The sequence below is a fragment of the Bos indicus x Bos taurus genome, chromosome 3, assembly GCF_003369695.1.
Source record: "Bos indicus x Bos taurus breed Angus x Brahman F1 hybrid chromosome 3, Bos_hybrid_MaternalHap_v2.0, whole genome shotgun sequence".
In the NCBI taxonomy this organism is placed as follows: domain Eukaryota; kingdom Metazoa; phylum Chordata; class Mammalia; order Artiodactyla; family Bovidae; genus Bos; species Bos indicus x Bos taurus.
Window position 1 is genome coordinate 104944190 of NC_040078.1, and position 24417 is coordinate 104968606.

Consider the following 24417-nt stretch of genomic DNA (forward strand, 5'->3'; position numbering starts at 1 on the left):
CTCTGGCCATGCTAAATTGCTTTTTGTTCTGGAACCCAAATGATCCCTTGACTCTGGATCTCTGATCAAGCCATTCCCTCTGTCTGAATTCTTTCCTTTCCCAGTGACAACTCACCCTTTAAGGCTTGGCTGAGACAGCACCCCCACCCCCACCCCAGGCACCTTCCCTGAGTCCTCAAGCCCAAGATGTGTGCAGCTGTGTCATTCGATTCTCCTCCATTCATTACATCTCTGATCTAAAATTGCCCATTAACTCATCTCTGTCCCCCTCAAACCTCTTAGTTCCTTCAGAGCAGAGACTGTGCCTGTGCTGCTCTCCGGCAGCCCCAGTGATTGGTATGAGACCTGGCACATAGCAGGTGCTCACGAAATCTTCCATGGATGAACGGATGGATGAGTGGGCACAGGACCTGTGCTGCCACTTTGCATATCTCTTCTCATTTACTGCTCACGAGGTGTGCCAGCCAGGAAAGCAAGGTTACAGAGGTTGAAAACTTGTGCAAGGTCACACGACTGGAAAATAGTAGAGGATAAATTCAAACAGAAGTCTGTGTGCCTTCCAGGGCCTCCTTTCCACCATCCCAGCCTGCCTTGCCAGGCCATTTTCCTGCTCCGACTCTATTTTCTCATCTGTACAATGGGAACAAAAATTACACCTAACCCAGGATCTGACACAGACATGCTCTCAGTTAATATCTGTGCCTTCTCTTCCAACTCTAGCTTTTTGGGGACAGAATATCCCCAGACCAGAAACTTCCCGCAAGGCACATGTTCACAGAAACAGGTGGAGAGTCCACCCAGGCACATCTCCAGCATCCAGAACTCAGTAGGCGCTTAACCAATGTGTGTTGAGCAGATAGGCGTCCGTGAATGCTGACACAGATGCAGACACAAAGTCACAATGGGCTCAGGCACAGGGACCCCCGCCTCCCCGATCCTTGCCAATTATCTGCCTCCGCCGCCGCTCTCCTGCTAGCCCAAGGCGCGGGAAATATTTAAAACAATTTTATTCATGAAAATATGCTGTACAATGCACTCTACACGGCCTCGACACGGCACACACGCACACGCTGACGGCACGGCCACGGTACACTGCCTACGATATGCGCCGGGGACACCGCGCCCACAGCCCGCCCCGACCGGACACTTATAAATATGGGAGAGAGGAGCCAGGACTGGCACGGAGAAAGGGGTGATGGGTTGGGGAGTGGATCCAGAGCTGAGGCTAGCTGGAGAGGCTGAAACCAGTACTGGGGGACGGGCAGGGGTGGAAGGGGAGAGGGACTTCGACCGGGAGGGGAGAAACAAGGGCAGGCGAGGATGAGTGGGAAGGGCTGAACCGTGGGGGTGGAGGTCGGAGGGTGGTTCAGGACTTGAAGGACAGCTCAAGGTGAACAGCCGATAGGTGAGTGTGGGTGTGTTTTCAGGAGAGGGGTTCCTGGCTTGAGGTGGGTGACGCAAAGACCAGTGGGAAAGTGTCAATAGGGAATCAGCCCCGACTTTGGGTGGGCGATTAGTCACTCGAGAGCCCTACCAATGATACTGAGGATTCGGAGACGCCCCCCTGTCGCATCTCCCAGTCTGCTTCCCAGACCAGCGCGTCCCACCTCATTCCTCCCCATTCCCACCCAGCCGGGAACCCAGCATCCACCCCGCAGGCTTCCCGTCTTTGGGAGGAGGCAGAGCTGGCCTCTGGGGCTTGGGCAGGAATAGCAGGGTGCTCCAGCGCCTGCCTACCACTTCCCTCAGCGGTCAGCTTCTGCGGGCTGTCTCTAGCTGGGTTGGGGCTGCCTCCTGGATCCCCCCGTGGAGCGGAAATGGGAATGGGGACCCGGGGATCAGGATGGGAAGACAGAGGCCCCTGGGGGGGTGGGGTGCGGGGCAGGGCACCTGGGGCGCGCGGCAGGCGGCCCTCAGCCTGGCACCCAGCTCTGGTTGGGGGGCGGGGCTCCGGCCAGGCCGGGCGGCGGCGGCGGCAGGGCCGAGTCGAAGTTGAAGTCCATTTCGTCGCTGTCCATGAAGTCGTTGAGGATGATGGACTCGACGTCGCACTCGAGGCTCCCGCTGAACATGTCGAGGTCCAGGTCGGCCGGGAAGCGGTCGGGCGCGGCACCCAGCGGCCCGGCGGCGGCGGCGGCGTACGGCCCGGGCAGCGCGTCTAGCAGGAGGCCGCCGGGGGGTCCCCCGAAGACGGCCGCGTGTCCCGGCGGCGCCAGACCCGTCGCGCCCGCCTCGCCGGGCAGCGTCATAAGGCTGATGGGGTGGGCTAAGGCACTGCGCGAGGGCGCCGGCGGCGCGTACGGGGCCACCCCTTTGCCAGGGTAGGTGCCGGCAGCGCCCGCCAGCGCCAGCTCCCCGGGTGCACCAAGCACGGGGCCGGCCCTGGGCGCGGGTGGCGGCGGCGGCAACAGCGCGGGCAGCGCCCCGGGGCGGTAGGGCGCGGCGGCCGGCGGGAAGCTGGCCTGCTTGTTCTCCTGGATGGTCTGCATGGGCAGGCGGCGCAGAGCGCCCAGCGCCGGCGGCCCGAAGCCCCCGCCCCCGCCGTAGGCACCGCCCTTGCAGCCGCCGAAGTAGGCGGGCGTCCCGGCGCGGGCCCGCGGCCCGTACGCGTCCTGCGAGCCGTCCAGCAGCCCCTCGGGCAGCCCTGCGCTGCCGCCGCCACCGCCGTGCAGGCCCAGCGGGCCCCCCAGCTCAGCCAGGCGGGGCAGCTCCCCCGGGCAGCGCGCACCCAGCGCGGGCGATAGCGCGCTCGCCGGGCTCGGGTACATAAGCGGCGACGACGGCGCCAGGGCCTCCAGGGCCTCGTCGTCTTCCAGTTCAGCTGCCTCCCCGAGCAGGGGTCTCCCACCGCCGCGGAAGTCGGCCCACGCCTCGTAGTCGTCGCTGGCGTGCGAGGCTGGGCTCGTGGCCCACTTGGCCGCGGCAGGCATGGGCCCTGGGGCTGGCGCGCCCGGGGGGCTGTCGTCTGGGCTTCGCTCTGGTGCCTGCAGCTGCTTCTTCTTGCTCGCTTTGCCCTTGATGCGCAGGAATTTGGCCCCGTTGTCCATGGACACGGCCCTGCGCCGCGGGGTCTTGCCCGTCTTTCCGCCCTCGGGGTTCAGCATCCACCAGGAACTCTTGCCTGTGCCCTCGTTCTGCACGCGGATAAACCGGGTGTGCAGAGACAGGTTGTGCCGGATGGAGTTCTGTGGCCAGAGACAAGGACAGGGGTGGAGGAGTGGGCAGTGAGGGGATAAATGATGGGAAGAGGAGTGGGAGAAAATCGAGGAGAGGAGGAGAGAAGGCGAAAAGAAACGCCAAGAAGCAGAAGGGGAGGAAAGAGGGAAGATGAAAGGGTACAGCGGGGAAGAAGGGGGAACAGGTGTAAGTACCAGGTAGGACAAACTCAGAATATCCATCCCCCACCCCAGAACCGCCCCACCCTCCCTGTTCGCAGCCCGCACAGGCACTGTCTGTAGGATGGGGCCGGAGCTTTGGGTCTAGTCTTGCCAGGGAGGCTACTCTTGAGGAGCCGCCTGCAGCAGGGGAGCAAGACCCCTCTCCCCAACTCAGCCAAGCTCTGCCCGGGGCTAGCCAGGCTGCTAGGGCCCCCCAACAGATTATGTAAGGGCTCATGCCGCTGCGGCTCATTTGTCCGCCCCCCCCCCCCCCAGCCTGGCGTGGCGCCAGGAGCCCGAAAACCCAGGGCTCCAGAAATCAATCTCGCGGTGACTGATTAAGCCCTGTTTAGAACTAATTGCTCTTTCGTGTGTGGGGAGAATAAATTACCTGCTTTAATTTCGTGTCTTTAAAATGCAACTGCAGGTAGAGAAGACTGTTAACCCTTTGCTGGAAGGGTCTGGCCAGGATAAGCAGAATCGGCTGGGTGTCCCCAAGGTGGGCAGAGGCCCACATTTTCTCCCCAATTCTCGGAGCTTCTGCGAACTCCACTCCGATCCCAGGACACCCCTCAAAGCACATCCATCAGCCGTGGAGACCTCAAACCCCACAGCTGCTCAGTACCCACCTTCAGGTCAGCCCAGTTCCTTTCCCTCCCCACCCACCTGATGCAAAGTAGCTTTGCCCTCAAGCCCCTTCCTGCACAAAATCCCCACAAAGCAGGTGACATCATGCCCATTTACAGACAAGAAGACTGAGGCTCAGAGAGATGAAGTGGCTTGCCTTAGGCCACAAAGCTCTCCTGCTGTGTCTGGTCCTTCCTCGGGCTTCACCTTAGCCACACCTACACATATCTTCTTGTAAATTTCTGTTGGGCTCCATATCACTGCCTACTTTTGCCAGGCCTGGCCTGGGGACAGAGGGAGGCAGGGGAGTCCACAGCTCCACTGACCTGGCTCCTCACAGAGAACATGGAGGACTAGAACTACTGCAGAGCCTACCACGCCCCACCTCTGGGGCCTCCCTGCTGGAGGCCTGGACTCCCTGGCTCTGGCACTGTTGTGGAAATAGCAGGGGTTTGGGTATCTGAAGGGCTGGGCAGGATGCCTGGCTCTTTTCAGCCACCTAGCTATGTGACCATGGCTGTTGACTCAATCTCTAGGAGTGCATACCTCAGTGAGCTGCTCTGAAAAAAATGGGCAACATACAGTAACCACCTCGGAAAGCTGTTAGATCATTACCTGAGATAATGTGCATGCTAAGTGTTTGGTGTTCATAAATGTTGGTCAAATCCCTCACTCTGGCCAGAAGACCTCACTTCTTAGATCACTCCACAGACTTACTCCTTCTCTACAATTCTTAATATCAGGCCCTGAGTGTACCTGCGCTGGGCACAAACAACTCTGGGGAGCTGGCATTACCCCATCTCCTGTACCAGGGAATGGAGGCCCAGAGGCATGATGTAACTTGCCCACGGTCCCACAGGCACCACTCCAGGTCTGCCCAGCATACGGACCTGCTCTCATCCCCCCAGCCCCAGAACCTCTGATCCGTCCAGGCTCTCCCTGCTGCCTCCTTCCCACCTGACTGCAGGAGGGGTCCTCTCTGCTGCCCAGGGCGCCCACTTGCCCCTCACCCCCAGCACCAGGCACGCACCTGACTTCTTCAGGGCCCCAGGCTCCTTATCTCTGGCACTTTCTGGTCTTGGGAGACAACAGCTGGGGCCCCAAGGCCCCTCCCAGCATTGCCCTGCCTGGCTCCTCCTGGGGCCCTGAGAGGAGGGGACCCAGACCCCCAGGGAGTGGTGCTCCCTGGAGTAGAAACCCCCCTTTCCTGCTCCCGCCCCTGCACCTGGCTCCCCAGCCCCTCCCCAACACCTGTGTTCAGGGACCTCTGAGGCCTCAGTTCTCAACCCCTGTGGGACTAACTGCCTAGCCAGAGGCTCCACCTCGCAGCCCCTCCAGCTGGAGGTCAGTCAGGCCACACCTCTTTATCCATGTCACTATGTGCCAGCCCGGTTCTGAGTGCTGGAGGGTGGGAGGAGAAGGAAGGATGTCACCAAGTAGGGCATCTCCTGAGTACCTGCCGGGTCAGCCCTGGTATTGGGAGTATTTTATCCCATTCTCAGTACTTTATGATCATTCTGTCAGTGTTCATATAACTCAGGGACTGTGACCCCTATCTCAAGATGTTCTAGGGAAATAGCAACCCACTCCAGTATTCCTGCCTGGAGAATCCCACACACAGAGGAGCCTGGCAGGCTACAGTCCATGGGGTTGCAGAGTTGGACATGACTTGATGACTAAACCACCAACCATCTCAAGGTGAGGTGACTGAGAGAGATTACGTAAGTTGTCAAGATCATACAGTTTTAAGTGGCAGAGCCAGGCACTGATTTCAGGTTAGACTCACTCTGAGTCTAAAGGACCTCACATTCCACCATGGGAGAGAGAACAAGTCAGAGAATTTCCAAAGAATCTTAGGAAACCAGTCCTCCATTTCTTCTCAAACTTTCCATGATGTAATCAACCCTAGAAGCTGGTAGCATGGGAAGCTGGGGGCATGTTAAAAGGTCAAAATTCTCTAAGAGTCTTGCGTTTCCTTTTTAGAATTCAAGGGAATCTTGGCTTGTATTCCACGAGACTTCCAAATTTTCTGAATATCAATACAAATGTTTTAGATCACCGTCAAGAACACACATTCCAGGCCTATGAAGGTCTCTATCCTTCCCCACTCTGTTCCTTGCCCAGCCAGGTACCCCTAAGCCCCAGCCTGAAACCACAGCTGGTTGGACCCAGAGAGAAAAAAGGACTTGCCCTGCATCACCCAGGACCTGGTGGCAGAGCTGGGATTCAAGCCCAGGCCTCCTGACCTGCAGCTTGGTGCTCCTCCCTGTCCTCCAGCAAGCCTGATCTGGGGCCACTCCCTCTTCCTCTCTGGGCCTGTTTCCCTCCCCAGAAATTGATGAGATGGGCCATGCACTCTAGGCACCTTTGCAGTTGACAACGAAAAGTTCTTGGAATTGTTCAGGCCAGGGGTTTTCAAACTTTTTTAAGTAGTGGAACTCTTGTAGTAAATGGAATCTAACACAAAACATGAGTGTTCCGCACTCAAGCCACTGGGGCTGGGGTGGGGGTAACCTGGAACCTTTTCTGCTCAGCACCCTCCCTTAGCACTCTCACAGAAAATGGCCCTTGGCGAGGAATTCTGCAGGCCACCTGGATGGGGTTGACGCTTAGTAAGGTGCCATTCTTTGCCCAAGGTCACCCAGGGAGGTGGCCCAGAGCTAGGTGAGGACTTAGGCCTTGGTCTGCTGAGCAGGGCTCTTCACCAGGTGTGCACCAGGGCTGTGCCCCAGGAGGCCAGGCCAGGCCCTGCAGCTCATTCTGGCTCCTCAGGGCCCAGCCACCTGGTACCCATCAGAGCTCCCGGCCAAGATCCTGTGGCAAGCACTGATCACATCTCACCCACACAAGGCCTCCTGGGAGGCCAGAGGCCACGGAGGAGGTGAGGGAGGGGGGGCAGGGAGACGCCTCTGCCAGGTAGCAGTAACCAGGGTTCCCTCTCAGAGTTGCCTAGCAACCCGCCACCACAGCCAAGGCCCCGGCATGCCCAGGCTCCCCTGGTGCCCAAGCTGGGCTTCTGGGGCCTCACACCTCCCACACCTTCATGCAGGCCTGGTGCAGTTTCCAGGATGGGACCTCCCTGACTTGGTGCCTCAGCGAGACTATCGGGGGTGGGGGCAGAGGGAAGGGACAGGGGGTTACATCCCAGCCCCTCCTACTGTCCTGCAGAACCTGGGTGAGAGGCCAGCCTGCTGGGGCCTCAGTCACCAGGGCGAGGAGGCTGGTGCAGGACAAAGAGCAGGGCTCTGGTGTTGGATCCAGATTCCAGTCGTGGCTCTGACACCCACAAGCAGTTGAGCTGCATGCTTTGAACCTCCAGTTCCTCAAACAGGCTACCTGCCTCCACCCTTGTTTCCCTTGAGCCTTCCACCAGGCAGCAGCCGGAGGGATCCTATAAATAACCCAGATCACGGTCCAGTCCTGCCCAGAACACTCATATGCCCCCATCTCACTCAGAGTAAAGAACAAAGGCCTTACCATAGCCCACCAGCCCCTCTGTGACCTCCTAGGCTCCTCTCCTGACACTGTCCTGCTTGATCCCTCCCATTCTTCAAACCTTCCAGGAACCTGCCAGGTACCATCCCACCTTGCCCAGATGCCCATGTCCATCTCTCAGCTCAACAAAGTCTCTGTTGAGATGCCACCTGCGCAATGAGACCTATCCTGTCCGCTCTTAACAGATGTTCCTCTGCCTTGCCGTTTCTTGGCTCCCTAACCCTGCTCTGAGTTTTTCTAAAACAATTAGCACTTTCTAAAGTACTGTATAATTTCTTTATATTATGTTCATTAATTTGTTATCTGGGTTCCCTTATTTTAGAATCCAAGTTCCATGAAGCATTTCTGTCCCTTTCTTTTTCTTACCAGACCCCATGTGTTTGGTGTATGCCAGGCGTTTCATAAATGTTTGTTGAGTGAATGAATGAGAGACAGCAAAGGAGGGTAACATAGTCTTGCAGGGAGAATTAATGAGATTGGCAGAGTGACTTGCACAGAATAGGGGCTGCTCCAAACTGAGAGAACACAGGACAGAATGGGAGGCAAGCAGGGGTAGAGAAGGCAGGAGTATCCTGGGCCACAGAAGGAAGCACAGAGAGGAGGAAGGGCTTCGGTGAGAGGGAAAGTAGGGCTCCCAGGGTGAACAAGGCAGCTGCCCACCCTGGCCCCCTACCTGCTCGCTCCTGCTGCCCGAACAGATCTGGGTAACCCAGGGCTTGCTGCGGCCAAGGTCTCTAGCAGCCTGGACCATCTGAGCCAGAAGATGCTCCAGGAGCCCCCAGGGGAACAGAATAACCTCGTCCTTGCTGATGGTGCCTCCCCCATGGACAGGGTCTGAGCTGTTTGGTGGCGGCAGCTCATCCATCCAACGGGACACCCTCATCTATTCCCAGGACACCCTTCGCCCACGAGCAGTAATGCATTCATCTGACAACACAACCCCATTTATCCAGCACACCAGTCCCATTTATCCAGCAAGTACAACCTCATTTGCTAACAGCACTCCATTCACCTGACGGGCCCCCTCATTTATCCAGCAGGACACCCTCATTTATCCTCCAAGTCGGAGGCTCTCCTTCCTCCTGTGGTGTGGCTGTGTTCTCTGATGGTGCAACCCGCCTGATCCAGCAGGACGTCATCTCTCCTACAAGTACACTTCATCCCCTGATACTGCAACCTCATTTATCTAATAATGCAGCCTCACCTTGCCTCCAAGTACCACCTCATTCCTTGACAGTACAACCTCGTTTATCTTCCAGCTCAACCTCATTTCTCCTCCCAGCACAGCTTCATTCCCTGATAGCTCAACCTCATCCAATCTTACTTCTCCAGCCAGAGCCCAGCAGATCTCAGGGCTGGGGAGTGGGGGGGAAAGAGGAGGGGTTTGGAGCAAGAAGAAGGGTCCCACCATTTGCTGTCCCTGGCCTATGGAGGGCTGCCTGGCACTATGACTATATCCAATCTTCCCAGGCCCCTGGACTTTGAGTTCTAGGTTGCATGGTCCAGCCAGTGCTCCACCATTGCCCCCCACCTCCTGTTTGGTCCCCTTGATGGCTAAAGAGAATCCACAGGATGGATTTTTTTTTCCCAGCTCTCCAGCAAGGAAAAAACTCCACCTGATTAGATTTGTAGCATTTGCTGGTTTCTGTGGCATGGATATTCCCATCGTAGCCAATTTTAAGCTGGCAGCATGATGTCACTGAGCGCAGAACTGGGAAGAAGTTCTCCCTGATCAGCTCTCACGAGCCAGTGCAAGCCCACTCTCACACACCACTGGCACACACTCACATACCAAGGCGGGAGAAGGGCACCACCTACCACGTGCCAGACCTAAGCTAGGTTCTTCAGATACATTTCTTCTGTGAATTCTAAAAGCCATCCAAACTGTGGATTCAGTTCAGTTCAGGCACTCAGTCATGCCGACTCTTTGCAACCCCATGAATCGCAGCGCGCCAGGCCTCCCTGTCCATCACCAACTCCCGGAATTCACTCAGACTCACATCCATCGGGTCGGTGATGCCATCCAGCCATCTCATCCTGTCATTCCCTTCTCCTCCTGCCCCCAATCCCTCCCAGCATCAGAGTCCTTTCCAATGAGTCAACTCTTCGCATGAAGTGGCCAAAGTATTGGAGTTTCAGCTTTAGCATCATTCCTTCCAAATAACACCCAGGACTGAGCTCCTTTAGAATGGACTGGTTGGATCTCTTTGCAGTCCAAGGGACTCTCAAGAGTCTTTCTCCAACACCACTGTGGATAGGTAATGCTATTTTATGAAGTGGGGGTGGAGAGGGGAACTAAGGCTCAAGTAGGTTAAATGACTCCTGAGACCACAAAGCTGGGAAGTGATGGAGCTAGGTCTGGGTCTCAGGGCTCTTGTATTCCAAAGCCAAGGTTCTTCTCACTCACATCCCTAATGAGGTGGGGAACGCTGCCCTGCTACCCACCTCAGTGGCCATCCCTGCCTTGATTCTCAAGCCCAAGCTTCCTGGCTTTCATCAGAGACAGGAGACCCAAGTGTTACGCTGCCCACCCATAACAAGCCCTGTGCTACCCCCTGGCCTCTAGTACCGAGGGGATCCCAGGACTCTCCCAGTTCAGTCCCGGATCTTGTGTCCATCCATCCAACCTAAAACCAGGTATGGTTGCCTCTCCAGGTTCCATTGCTGTCCAAGGTTCTGCCTGGCCCTGCCCTCAGGAAGCTGGCCCCACCTACCCAATGGGGATGTGACCCAGCTCCTCCCTTTGGTGCCTCCCAGAGCAGAGATCACCTGTGGGGCTGCATGAGTGCTCTGATTCCCTCTGTGACTCCTGTTTCCTCTCTCCTTCCTTCCTTCCCTCCCTTCCTGCATGAAGAAATACTGAGGGCTAGAATTGGAATCCCAGCCTCATCCATGTGACCTTGAGCATCTCCTGTAAAAGACAGTAACTATCCCAACATCCATGGGAAAGGGAGTGAGGCCGGGAAGGGCATGACATCCCACATCTTATGATCTTATGGAGTCCCTATCTCAGGCCCAGGAGCAACCCTTGTACCACCCTAAATCCCCCACCCACCTCTGACCCAGGAACACACCTGACTCAGAGAGAGTCACAAAACCGGGGGTTGGGGGTGGGGAATCTAGGTAAGGAGGAGGGTCACTTGCTCTGCTGCTTGGAGTACTCAGTCCAGACAGACTTCCTGGGAGAAGGAGTGACCTAGATGACCTCAGGGCCCTGAGGCCACATGCAAACCCTTGGTACTAGGGTCTGCAGGGAAGGAGGGGTGGAAGTGCAGGCAGGAGCATCAGAGCCACAGGTGTTGACAGGTGAATGGCTTGGAGTCATTAGTGGAACAGAAGTGGGCAGCCAGGGGCCAGGAGGAACCAAATAGCCAAAGCAAGGCAGGAGGTCAAGAGACAGGCCCTGGCATCCCCCACCCCTGCCACCCCAGAGACAACAGAGCCCACACACTCAGCCTGGACAGCAAACAAGCCAACAGCAGAAGTCCCAGCTCACCCCTACTCAAAGACCCAGGGCTCCTCATCCTCCAGACTGACAATCAAGGGCCTCTGATGCTCTCCAGCCTCGTCACCTCCATTGCTTACACCCACCTGGAACTCCAGCCACCCTGGATATCTCACATTTCCTGCCTTTGCACACTGTTCCCTGTGCCCTTCTCTCTTTCTCTGTGCACCTGGGTCCTGCTCTATCAAGGCGAGCTTTGTGGTGTCTTTCCCCTCTGCAAGCCCCCAAAATAACTATTCCCTCCCCATTTCTACTGAAAAAATCTACCTGTGCACTAGAGTGTAATTGTGGATGAGTCTGCCTCCCAACTTGAACTTTGTGGGCAATCCTTGGCTCACGGTAAGTCAATACATAGATTGGAACTTCACGGTAAGTCAATACATAGATTGGAACTTTCAGCAGCCATGAACCACTCAGGCCTGGCAACTTTGCCATTTCTGTTCCGCCAAACCTCAGGCTGAAGTTCCAGGTATTGGCTCCTCCTCCTCCTGGTTTTTCCTCCAGTTCCTGGTGCCTCTGCCACCTCCCTACTCTCTGCTGACTCCTCCGGAGACTTCAACAAGTGGAGAAGGAAAGACACTACGATTTGCTGAGCATTCACACACACGCTGGCACTCAACAGTTTAAGTCTTACTGAGTATCTGTAACAAACCTCTGAGTTAGTTTATTATTCTGATTTTACAGAGGAGAAACTGAGGCTTCAGGGAACAATTGACCTGCTCCAGGGATAAGTGTTGCGGCAGGAATTCACACCAGGGTCTGTGCTCTTCCGCCTACCCTGAGACACCTCTAGGCGAGCCTAGGCCAGACAGAAACTCTCCTGGGGAAAGGGTGCCAGGAACTGCCACGCTGGCTCAGCAACCCCTGCACAGATCTCCTCTCTCTTCCAGGATTAAAGGGGATCCCCAGTTGCCAAGCCATTCAGGCCCCTCCGAGCCCCTCCTCATTCTGATCCCCTCCCTCACTCTGCTGGCAGCACCTCCCACACCCCTGCCCCAGGCCTTGGGAGCAGCTGCAGTGACCTCACCCGGCCCTGCCCTGAGCCCAGCTCTGGGGAGGGCTTAGCAGCTGTGCCCCAGCCCTGCAGGCGGCTGGGGGGCAGGGGGTGGAAAGGAAGAGTGGGCATGGTGCCAAGAGAACCATCTGCTCTCCCAGGGGCATGGCCACCCGCACAGACACTGGCCTCACCCCCAGGGGCTGCCCTTGGCCCTCTGTCCCCATGCCAAGGGGCTCCAGGAGGCCTGAGCAGCCCACCCAGACTGGGGCACCAGCCCTCATCTGCCATCTGTCTTCTCCCGGAGCCTGAGAGGTCCTTGCAGGGCACATTGGAGCATGAATGTCCGCTGGAAAATGAACAAGTGCTTGGGGTAAGTTCTAGGGGGCAGAGGCCAGAGGCCAGGGCTGGGTGTGCTGAGCGCTGCCCGCCCAGCCCCAGTCTTGTCAAGCCAAGAGCAGGCAATCCCTGGGGGATGAGGGCCTCCATCCCCTCACATCTGCTCAGCTGGCAGGTGCCGCTGGCAGAGGGCAAGCCCCTTCCCCCACAGCCCCAGCTCAGGTTACAAAAGGAGGCAAGGCCAGCTGAGGACAGGGGGAGGGGACAGGAGGGGTGGAGGAGGCCTCACAGCTTCCCAGGGTATTGGGGGAGGGGAGCTTGGATCCCTAGATGGGACTTAGAGCCAGAGAGGGAAGGACCATGCCCAAGGTCACACAGCCTGCCAGTGGGCAAAGAGGAGCCAGCATCTAGGGGCAGGCAGTGCTGAGTTCAAGGGTAACCTTGGGTAAATCACTGCCCTCATTTGTAAAAGCACAGGGCCTGAAACCTGCCTGCTTGCCCTCAAGGCCTCAGGGAAAGCTCTGTAGGCTAGAGAGCAGCATATGGAACCTCCTGATTCCCTCACACCCCAGGGACAGAAAGGGAGGGACTAGAAGAAGTCTTGCCCCCACCCCCAACACACACAAGTCAGTGTCTCTCAGGGATCAGGGCCCAGGACCCCCACCCTACCCAGGGCATAGACAGTCATCTCCTTTCCTTTGCCAGAGCGATGAACAACAATAACAGTATTTGCTCAGATTTCACTGGGGACTTTACATTTAACTCTCCTCAGATGTAATTCTCACAGCAAAGTTTGGACATGTCTTATCATCTCATTTTGCAGAAGGGGAAACTGAGGCTTGGATGCTCAAGGCTACACAGGGTGAGTGGCAAAACTAGGACTGCTCCTCCCTGCTTGCCTCAAGACTCTTACCCGCACTCTGTCTTACCTCTGAGATCCTCGACGCACCAAAGGGTGCTGCCTGGCACTTCAGGCCTGGGATCTTGGGGCCTCTACTCTTTCTCAGATTCATCTTCTATCCTGGATCGCAGTATGAAGTCCACAGTGGCCCCTGAGCCAGTCTCTTCCCCTGCCCCAACCCTCCATACCATCCTTTCTGCCCATGTCATCCCTCATCCCCCACAGCTTGGAGTGCCAACTTCTTGGTGTGGCATTCAAGGCCACTCACTCACCAGCCAGCCCCTGCTTGCTTCTCCAGCCTCAAGTGCTGCTGGGCTCTGGCTAACATAGCTAGACCCTGTGAGGCTCCCAAAGAATCCTGACTGAGGGTTTAACTTTTTTGCCTCATTCTCTTCCCTCACCTCCAAATACCCACAGCGAATTATCTGTCCCTCCATCATGACCCTGGGTCATTTTTATCCTCATCTTATTTCCCCAGCTGGACCTGCAGGCATTTTGAGGGCACAGAGCCAGTCCAGTTCCTCTGAGCAGCGCTGCACAGTGGGTGCCCAGTGGGTGTAGGCCTGGATTAAAGTGAGTGGAGGAAGCAGCCATCAGCCCCGGGGCCTGCAGATGGAGAGGGGGCCGATGTCAGCTCCCTCCCTCTGGGAGCTCTGGGTTGCAGAAAGGGAGTCAGGATCCCAGAGCCAACCCCCAGGCTGGAAGCCTCAGGGCCAAACTCCAAGGGAAATCAGAGAGACAATGTTGCGGGTGGAGGCCAGCCTGCACTAGCCTGGACAGAGCACTGGGTTAGGGAGGAATGGCCCATGGGAGTTTCATCTCTGTCACTGCCAGTGGGATACTATGAGAGCCTACTTTGTGTCTCTCAGCCTCACTTTCCTCATTTGCAAACTGGGGACAGTAGCGGTACCAGCTTCACAGTTTGCTATGAAAATTAAATGGGAGCACGCCTGTCACGGCCCATGGTGGCTGCATCTCCAGCTGGAAGAGTTCTGTGTGTGGCTGAAGCAAAGGTCAGAAGACAGGGCTGAGTGATGTGGCTCGAGAGGTTGACTGGGGCCAGGAGGCCAAGACCTGGAGTGGCTAAGGCCCCAGAACTGGTCCCTGTAAGAACAGCACACGTGGTCTCACCTCCCCCACCAGACAGGGAGCTAGCAGAGAGCAGGGACTGCGACTTTCCGGTTCCTCACGGGCCAGCGCCAAAGAGGTCTGCCGAGGATTCACGCCATGACCGTTCCCCTCCCTCCTGCAGCCAAACGCTCTGTGGCGGAGCACAGGAGACACGGAGGGCAGAAGGCGGGTGAATGGATTCTGGGGGGTGGGGGGTGGTGGGAGTGGTTTCAGTCCCTTGAAGCTGACTGCATGGGGCTCAACTCCTGGAGGACCCAGAAAGAGTGAGGAAGAGAGGTGTGGGCTCAATCTGGGCAGCCTGCTTGGAGGAGAAGGTGGTCCACCCTGGGAACAGAAGACAGGAGGGACAAGCAGGAGTCAAGGAAGATACCATCGAAGGCATCAGTTCAGAATCTGACCTGTCACCAGACGGACCTGTTAAAATACAGATTTCAAAGCTCACCCGCTGACAGTCTGATAAGAGGGTCTGAGACGGGGCTGCAGACTGTACTATAAAAGCTTGTAGGTGACTCAGATCACCAGCCAGCTCTGCCAACACCTAAGGACTTAAGGCAGGATTCTCAGAAAGACACATTGGGTTTCAGAATCACCTAGTAGGTAGGTTTTTGTTCAAACTACCCAAGCACCTGCCTAGTTTCTGAAGGGTGTCCCCAGGGATCAGCCCCTGAGAGTCGACAGCAGTCTTGGCGAGCAGTTGACAATGGCAGTGGTCTGGGTTGGCAACTCCAGTGTCAGGTATAAAGATGGCAGTGTGAGGGCAGTGTGGGATCGATCAGAGGCAGCAGGGGCAAACAGGAGAGAGGGCGGGGCCTGGACACGGCCAGCAGAGGGCCCAGGGGCCCGATCAGAGCAGTTTGGGCTTGGTTGGCTCCCAAGGGAACTGAGTAGCCCTGGAGGGTTCTGGAGTGAGCATGAGTGAGCCCTGGGGCAGGAGGACTCATTGGGATGTGGGCTGACACTGCACCGGCATTGGGAGATGGTGACACATGGTAGAAACAGACAGGTCTGCATCTGAACCCAGGCTCAGCCTCGTTTCAGCTGTGCTGCCTTGGCAAGAGACTTGCCTTAGAAGAGACTTCGTCTTTTCCTCAATTTCCTCAGCTGCAAAATGGGGCTATTATCACATACCTGGCAGGACCCAGGGAGGATGAAATGGGAAGATTTATGTGAAGTGCCCAACTGACTGCCTAGCACCCGGGAGTTAATTCTCTTAATTCTTGTTCCCCTTCCCACAAGAGGCACCCCTCTTAGAGACCAGAAAGGTTTCTCTGCAAAGACGGAGGCCCTGGGTGGGGGGAGGGTGTGGGAGGCCCCTCCCCCACAAGCCACCTGGCCCCCCTCCCACCTCCACATATGGGTTGGGGGGTGGGGAGAGGCAGCAAACAGCCAAACCCTCCCAAACAGGAGTTGGTTTCCATGGTAACGAGGGTACCAGGAGGAAGGGGGGCGCTCCAGATCCAGCTGTCCCCCCTGAGCGCCCTACCCGGGCCCCAGAGCCTCTGCTGATGCCCACCTAACACCCTGGACCCCCATCTGCCTGCTCTGGGGGGACAGCTGGGACCGCCACGAGCACTCCCTTCACTGTGCTCAGAGTACGTCTGCCACCTGGGTACCGCCAGGGGCAGGGTAGGCAGCCCCAAGCAGGAGCCCCCAGTTCAAGTCCATCCACACTGCTACTCACCTGCGTCCAGCCACGAGAAGCCCCATCAGTACTCTGTGCCCCCAGGCCCAACTACCCATCATGGCTCTTAGAACGAGAGGGTTTATCCAGTTACAGCTCCCAAAAGGGCCAGAGACTGGGTGAGTTAAGGCCCTTTGGCTATGGATGAGAACACAGAGGACCAGAACAGGAGAGAGCTTTGCTCCAGTTCAACACACTCGAGATGACGGTCCTCTACAGGGGCTGTCCCCACCCCTCACCCACTCCCAACTCCACAGCTCCAACAGACCCTGAGGGGCTGAGCTAGGGCACCTGGCACAATGCTCCAGAGAGATGGGCCATGGCCAGAGAGAAGGAAGAAAGGCCTAACCACCCAAAGGCCTGTCTAGTGACAGAATGGGCAGTGCTGGAGGCTGCAAGCTCCCAGCACCTCGGAGTGTGTGAGAAAGGGAGTAATCTAGGAAGGAGCCTTGACAGCAGGTGATGGGCTCCATGACTCCCCAACTCTCCTGGAGACGGAAGTCAGACTTGGACGTGATAGGAGGAGGCACCAACGTGAACCTGTTTCTCGGGGACACATCCACAAGATGGTAGGCAGGCCACAGGCTCAGATAGGGAAGGGGTGCTGAGGAGTCAGCTGCGAGGTAAGGGAGACAGTGGCGGCGGGGCGGGGGCGGGGGGCGGGGCTCTCCCTGCTACAGCCATACCCTAGAAGCCCTCACCGAAGCCTTCGACTACACCTGCACTCCTCACAAGACACAGAGGGGCTTCCAAAGCTCTTTGGACCCCATTTAGCGGCCACCACCAGCCACCACTCAAAAGATAAGAGAAGGTGGGCTGCTAGAAACAAGCTTGCCCCCTTTCCAAATCCCTCCCCACCCCAGCCCTAATGGCACAGGAGGAAACACATGAGTTTGGGGTGTATAAGGGGGTTCAGTTCTCAGGTCTGCCAGTTCTTAGGGAGGTGATCCTAAGACAAGTCTTCTCCACCTGGGAAAGTGGGATGCTAATACCAGCCTGGACCGGTGGGCGCTTGCTCCCCAGCCCTCTGAGCCCTTCCCCTTCTCTGGCAGAGCCCCTCCACTCCACTCAGTTCTGAAGCTGGGTTCTCAGGGCCTGCAGACAGGGGAGCCCCAACCCGCAGAAAGTGGGGGCTGGGGGGGGCACTGAACTTTCGAACCTGCACACCCCCCTCCCCGCGCCGTTCATTACCTTAACAGGAGTTAAAAATAACCGTCTCATCTCTTTAAATTAGTCTGTCTGCAATTACCGCCTGGCACGGCGCTGCCCGCCATCGTCCCGCTGGAGCGGCGCCAGGTGGCAGGCGGGGGCCCTCACCCTGTCTGTCAGTCTGTCTGTCTGCCTCCGGGTCCGCCCCTCCTTCTCCCCTCAGAGGTGCAGCTACCCCAGGGGCCTCCTGGCGGCCCTGCCTCTCGAGCTCCCCAAGTTGCTGGGGAGGGGCGGCCCGGGGGGCCACGCACACGGCTGGCAGAACTGAGGGGGCCTTCGTTGAACAGAGGACTGGGAGGGGATGGGGGCGGGGGCGGGGGGGCGCGGTAGCGGGGGAGGGGCGCCGGGAGGCCCGGGAAGCCGGAAGGGCCCGCCGCGCGCCAGCGCTCGTGGGTGGGTGTGAGCAGGTGGCCGTGGGAGTCTGCCGGGCGTGCCAGCAACTGTGCCAGGAGCGGCTGGCACGGGCTCGTGCCCAGGAGGCGGGCAGCTGCCAGCCCCCTGCTCGTGCAGCGCGGGGGGTGAGGACACCCCCCAACCCGGGCTCACACCGCCTCCTCCCACACCCCCACCAGCCCTCGGGGCTGGGGATCCCCGGAGGACAAAGGAGGAGGAGGGAGCCCTGCTGGAACGGGCTGCGGGGAGGAGAGAAGGGGGAGCCCTGCAAGCAAACCACTGCTCAGCCGGGCTGTCGCAGGACCCTCCTCCTGGCCTCAGGGAGCAGCCCCTCCCTTCTATACCCCACCCCACCTAGGACCTACTGGCCAGCCTGGGCGGGATGGGGGGTAGGGCACCACCCCTCCTGATCCCACCCCACAACAGCCAAGCTGCTCCAGGCACTGAGGGAGAAGGGAAGTCCCCCTCCACGGGGCTCCTCCCCACCCATCCTGGGGACAGGAATGGGAGGCACCCAGGTCTGGCCTGAAAGCTCCCAGGGGAGCTGGCAGCCAGGAAACACAAAAGCAGGCAGAACAACTCCAGGGGTGCTAAGTGGAAGGAGCACCAAGATCCAGAGTAGCCTGGAAGGCTTCCTGGAGGAGTCCAGCACTAGGGAAGGAGGGGCTAGAGTGTCAGAGGAAGTGGGAGACCCTACTTGGATGGTAAGGGACAGGGAGGCCTGGCACGCTACAGTCCATGGGGGTAGCAAAGAGTGGACATGACTTAGCGACTGAACAACAATAACAACCTGGATGTGGGACAGCCACACTTCCGGACCCTGTAGAGGGAGGGAGACTTCCTGTCCAAGCCCTCGGCCCCGGACCTGGAGACCCTATGCCCTGATGGCAACTCTTCCAGCCTCTCCGGCACCAAGCCCAGTCTCTCTTCGGGCTTCAGCCTGCTGGGTGCCTTGCGCCTGCTGATGATCTTGCCTCCTCCAATTCCTCTCTGCAACACCTCTGAACTGTCATCCCACATCCCTGGTTGGGCCACAGGGCAAAAGTCAAGCCCTTCCTGATCTGGCCCACTCGGCCTTTCCCATGACACAGCCCTGCCCCCTCCAGGAGCCCTTAGTTCCAGCCTGGCACGCCCAACAGTCTCCCAAACCCAGCGTATGAATTCCACCTCCCTGTCTTTGCATACACAGTCAATATCCCTTGGAAGTCTTTCCCCCAATTCTACCCGCCTTCCCCACCCAGTGAAGACAGACCAGACTGCCACCCAGTGAAGACAGACCAGATCGAGTGCCATATTCTCTGGGAGGGCTTGCCTGGCTCCCCAGGGGATCTCCCTGCTTTCACCACACCCCTGTCCCCCAGCCCTGTCCCCCCCAGTCCCCACCCCCCAGCCCTTCCTGCCTGTAAAACGCAGGGCTTGGGTAGCCGTGATGCATCCTGAAGGTAGGTCCAATGCCTCCCCCACTGGTCCCCCCACTCTATCTATCACAGGGTTCAGTACACGGCAGGGGCTGAAGGGCAACACTTATGTGGGGGAGGGGAGGGAAGAAGGAACAATGGGTCCCTGGCCCCAACCCTGGCACCTGAGGTGTCCCATAGGCTCTGTAACCAGAGGGTGGCTGGGAGTTGGGAATGGCCCCTCCACCCAGCCCCTGGAGGGACTGACTGGGAATGGGGGAACAGGTGGTGGGAGGGGCGGGAATGAGAGGGGAAAGAGGCTCCCTGGGGAGCTGGATGCAGGTGGGATAGAAGGAGGACAGCCATTGAGGGGATGAGACGGGAAAGGCCAGAGGTCTTTCTGAACAGCCCTCCTCCGCTGCTGCGGGGGTCTCTGCCAGGGTCTAGGTGAGGAGCCCAAGCCTGAGGACCCCTCACCAATGCCCCAGCCCAGGGCAAGCCTTCCTGAGCCCAGGCACAGGGAGAAGCAGTGTGTCCCCAGCAGTGTGGTGCAGAGGAACCCGCATCCAACGGGCAGGCGGGAGGCCTGGGCCATCATCCAGGGCCTGCCGCTCACTGATGACCTAAGAAGAGTCCCATTCCCTGCCAGGGCCTCAGTCTAACAGTCTGCAAAATGAACTCATGGGACTATATTATCTCCAAGTACCTTCCCAATCCCATTCTCAGATTTAGATCCATCCCTGTTTGAAAGTTGCCAGTGTCCCCCTGCCACACCCAGGGCAAGCAGGACACTATTCCAGAGGCTCTGGGTCCCTGGAGGGAGACACACAGAGATTGGAATCCAGCTTTCCCATCTACTGACTGTGACCTTGGGCAGTTTGCTTCTCCACTCTGTGCCTCAGGGCCCAGTTCTGTAAGTAGTGACAGTAAAACCCACCTCAGGCAGTGCAGAGGGCATTAAAGGTGACACCTGGCGCAGATGCCTAAAGCTGCCTGGCAGAGGGCTTGGCCCTGAGACCCTCAGTGCACTGTAGTTTTTTCCCAGGTTCAAGCCTCATGTTCCCTCTTGCCATCTTCCCCATCATCCCTAACCCTTCAACTCCAATTGGAGCTCCGCCTCCTGCAGGAAGCCCTCCTGGCTTGCTCTGACTCACAGTATCCTCCCTGGTCTCAGCACCCTCTGCACTATCCACTCACTCCTTTACTCTTTTACCAGACATGCACTGGTAGCTCCTGGTGCCAGGCTCTATGCTTGGTGCCATGGGCACAGAGATTGATCTAACCACTGCCACTGTTTTCCAAAGAGGGTGGGGAAGGGAAATGAGACAGGACACAAAAGACTAAGACTTATGACAGGTAGGGAGAGGACCTGAGCTAGCGAAAAGGGGTTAGGAAAGGCTTCCTGGAAGAGGTGTCTGAACTCTGCCCTTGAGGACAGGAATTATCCACAAGGAGAAGCGGAGGGTGGGACAGTGCAGGGGAGGGAGGTGGGAGCAAAGCACAGGACCCACTTAGGAGGAACAAGTGTTCTGCTGGGGGCTGAGCCCAGGGGGACCAGCTAGAGGATGGAGAGAAAGACTCAGGCCTGCTACTCCAGCCTGCGTCCCCACCCCGTAGTGGCCAGAGAGACAGAGGAGCTGCCAGCATAAAGGCTGAGAGCCATGGGCTCCCAGGTCAACTCCCAGGTCAACACAGCCACCGGGCATCTCGTGCTGTTCATGTCCACAAGCCTCCCCTCCTCCACTGGCACACCTCCTTCCCCTGACACTGCCTACCACCACCAGCCACAGCCCTTGCCCTCCATTTAGGCATGTCTCCCTCATAGAGACCCCCTCTTCCACAGGGAGCCTGACAGCTTACAGGCCCTAGGCATGGCCTGACCACCCCTACCCCCCAGCCTCCTCTCCTCCAAAGGCATTGACTATATCCATTCCCCAACAAGTTAGCCAGGGGAGGATCTGGAGGCCACAATCCAGTCAAGACCCCGTCCTCTCCCAAGATGGCTCCCCCCTTTCCAGTGGTTGGTACTGAGGCCTCCCTGGGGTGCCCCTCCCCCTTCCCCCACCCCCAAATGCATCTGGGCTCAGAAAATCAGGGAAGTGGGAGACAGACAGCCTGGGGTGGGCACAGACAGATCCCCAGGTCTCAACACCCTGCCCTCACACCAGCAGGGGTCATCACCAGCCCACCATGCTGATCCAGGCAAGGGGGGGACAGCAGCTGCCCCATGGAGAACTCAGATCACCTGACCAGTTCCCCACCTTAGACTGGCTGGTGCCCTAGGGTGAACTCCTGGCACTACAGAAAGAACTGTGGGCCTAGGGTCGCATTCCTCACCCTGAGGCCAGCTTCAGGGAGGGCAGTGGGAAAGATTTGGGAGGAAAGCAGCCACCGGCCCGGTCATTATTTCAGCTCTTTAAGGAGGGTGCCCTGGTGGAGAGGGTAAAACAAGAGTAACAGAAAGCAAACTCGGGAGGTAACAGAGGGGTCCCCAGTGTCTGAGGCCTGAGAATAGGCTCTTCTGCTATGCCCCCAAGGATGGGGTGAGGGTATCCCTCGGGGGTGCCTCAAAGTGGCAGTCCCTTGTCACCCTACCAGACCTCCCACCCTGCATCCAGAGCATGCACACAGCTGCTCCCAGCACGCCCCCGCCTGTCTGCCGGCCGGCCCCACGCCCTGGGCACACACTCTGTGACCCCTGGGGGTGCCCCAGGGTTTCCCTCCAGACCAACTACCGGGTGCCCAGGGACATCTAGCAGCCCTTGGAAGCCCCAGCCAACGGCTCTAGCACCCCTCCCAGCCGGACGCCCCCACCTTCCAGCCGGCCGAGCTGTTGCTGTCGCCTTTATCCTTGAAGTAGGGCACGTAACGGACCATCCAGTCGTAGATCTGCGAGAGCGTGAGCCGCTTGTCCGGGGCGCTCTCGATGGCTTTGGTGATGAGGTCGGCGTAGGACAGGTTCCCCCACGCGTTCCGCCGAGAGCTCTTCGCTTTCCGCAGCGGTCCGACCTCCGCGCCCAGCGGCGGCGCTGGGGCCATCGGCGGGGCCGTGGCCCGGCGCTCCGGCCCGCAGTCCTCGGCGCTCTCGGCCACCCCCGAACCCAGCGCTCCGTCCTCGTCGCCGACCAAGTCGGGCTGCGGCAGGGGCCAGGTACACGAGCGCGGCCGGCTCTGCGGCGCGAAGTCCGGGTCCACGTCCACCTGATGCGCTCGCAGCTTCGCAGCCATGGTCCCGCCCGGCTTGGGCGAGGAGGGGAGGGGGGCTCCGCGGAGGGTGGGCGGGCGGCTCCGGGATCTGCGCGCCCCGGGGAGGCCCGCGGGAGGGGTCCCTGGCGGCGCCGGCTCAACCGCGGGGCGCCATGGGCCAGGTCGCGGAGACAGGGGGCTGGACGCGCTGAAAAGCCCGAAGGGAGGAAAAGAGGGGGGCAGTGAGAGAGCGGCGGCCCCGGAGCCCAACGGGCACACACCTCGCCCAGCCCCGCTTCTAGCACCTGCCGCCTGCTTGTGCCTGCAGCCACCACCGCCACCGTCGCTGCCGCCGCTCCCCCGGCGCCGACCCCGCACGCTGGCCCCGCTCTCCCGGGAGGAAGCCGGACTGCACCATGCCGGAGCCCGAGCCCTTGCCGGAGCCCGCGCCGCCGCCGCCGCCCCGTGAATGCCGCCGCCGCCGCCGCTCCGGCTCCAGCGCCAGCTCCCGCGCCTGCCGCGCTCAGCGCCGGCTGCACCTCGGATGGGCGGGGGACGGGGAGGGGGGCGGGCCCGGCGCGGGAGAGGGCGGGGCGTGCCCGCCCGCGGCCGCGGAATCCTCAGGCGGGCCGGGTGCCCCGCCTGCGGGCTGGAGGCGGAGGCGCGGGGCTCCCGGCCGGGGGCGACCCCGCCGCAGCCCCTGCTTGCAACAGCGCCGCCTACGGAGCAGGGAAGACAAGGCAGGCGCGACCCCGCCCCCTGCTTTGCTCTAGGGGAGGGGGCGCGGGGGCGGGGCCCGGGCACTCTCATTGGTCCGAAGCAGGGCTGTCCCGCCCACGGACTCGGCTGGATCCCTCCCCTGAGCGCGTCAGCGGGTTATTGTTACAACCCGGGGTTTCCCGGGGCAACAGGGATGAGGCGGGGCTCAGAGCACATGGCCCCGCCTTCTATTCCCGGGAGGAATGCCCCGCCCTCTGTTTCTAGACCCTTGGTATTTCCAAATCTTCGTTCCAGAAACCTGGTGGGGTGGATGATGGAGTTCTTCTGTTCTTTGTGCCCCGGGCTGGGGAAAAGGAGAGGGTCAAGAACACCTGGGTTCTGGGTCAGGCTTGGCCACAATTTTGGCTTCTCCATCTGCAAGTTGTTTTTCGTAGGCATTCAGAGTGCCTGGTTTAACGTGTAGTAGAATCAACCTGGAGAGCTTGTTGAAACGTTTTACTGGGCCCCAGCCAGATTACTGGGTTGCGGCTTGAGACTTTGCATTTCTGACAAGGTCCCAGGTGATGCACCCGGGACCACACTTTGCAAACCACTCTTTTAGAGTCTGTTGCAGGCTGTTGCCAGGGTTGTTGGAACAAACACTTGCCTCAAATTTCATCCTGTTTGGGGAGAAGTTTCTCGTTCACTTACTATATTTATTGAGCACCTTTGATGCATGTGCACTGTTCCAGCTACTAAGGCGAGAGCAGCAATGGAGACAGATGAGGTCTCTACAGCATAGGCTGTGAAGAAGTCAGGTGTTGTCAGATCACTGTATGGCCTCAGTAGTAGAGAGGCCAGCCGAGCAATTGGGCAGCCCATGATCTCATCCCACAGGGCCCTAGGCTAGGTTTCCAGCCAACACTCCACCTGCCAGCCTTTGCTTTGTGTATCCCCTCTGCCTAAAACACCCTTTCCCCCACTCAGAGGCTGTCATTAGAGATTCTCCCATCCCTCAAAACTCAGCTTAACTCATCCCTGATCTCTTCTTTAACCCAACTCCCAGCACTGTCCTTGTCCATTGCTTGCGCAGATCACTGTCTTCTCTGCCAGTAATTTCTGTGTCCCTCTAGGACAATATTTCTCTTTTGCCAATCAGGAAACTGAGGTCCAGAGTGGGCAAGTGAATTGCCCAGATGGAATGGCCAGGATTAGACTCAGACTCACCAGCCAGTACCACATTCCTGGAGAGGCTGGACACTGCAACTTGCAGAAAGTTCTCTGTGCAGGACTGGGCCCAGGCCACAGGAGACAGCCCTCTCCAAAATTCCTTCCTTTCAGCCTAGGTCCCAAGGAGTAGGGCCAAGGGTGAGGATGGGGGTGGGGCCGGAGAGGCCCCTCCTTGCCAACCACCCCCCCACTGCCGAGGGTGGGAGCAGGTCCAGCTTGCAAATGCCTGGCGTGGCATCTGCCTGAGTCACAT

General features: G+C 58.7%; 1 protein-coding gene across 1 annotated transcript; it reads right to left on the reverse strand.

The window, feature by feature from the left end:
- Nucleotides 1-990: 990 nt before the first annotated feature.
- FOXO6 (forkhead box O6) lies at nucleotides 991-22740 on the reverse strand. Its single transcript, XM_027537634.1, has 2 exons — nucleotides 21864-22740; nucleotides 991-3185 (listed from the first exon to the last, which is right to left on the reverse strand). The coding sequence occupies exons 1-2, from the start codon at nucleotides 22275-22277 to the stop codon at nucleotides 1914-1916; spliced, it is 1686 nt and encodes a 561-aa protein (XP_027393435.1). The 5' UTR covers nucleotides 22278-22740; the 3' UTR covers nucleotides 991-1913.
- Between the last annotated feature and the right edge of the window lie 1677 nt (nucleotides 22741-24417).

Excerpts from the sequence above, each read along its gene's own strand:
- FOXO6 (XM_027537634.1), bottom strand. The coding sequence starts at position 22,277 with ATGGCTGCGAAGCTGCGAGCGCATCAGGTGGACGTGGACCCGGACTTC. Across the intron at positions 3,186-21,863 it reads ACAGCTCGGCCGGCTGGAAG|AACTCCATCCGGCACAACCT; the intron begins GTGGGGGCGTCC and ends CTCTGGCCACAG.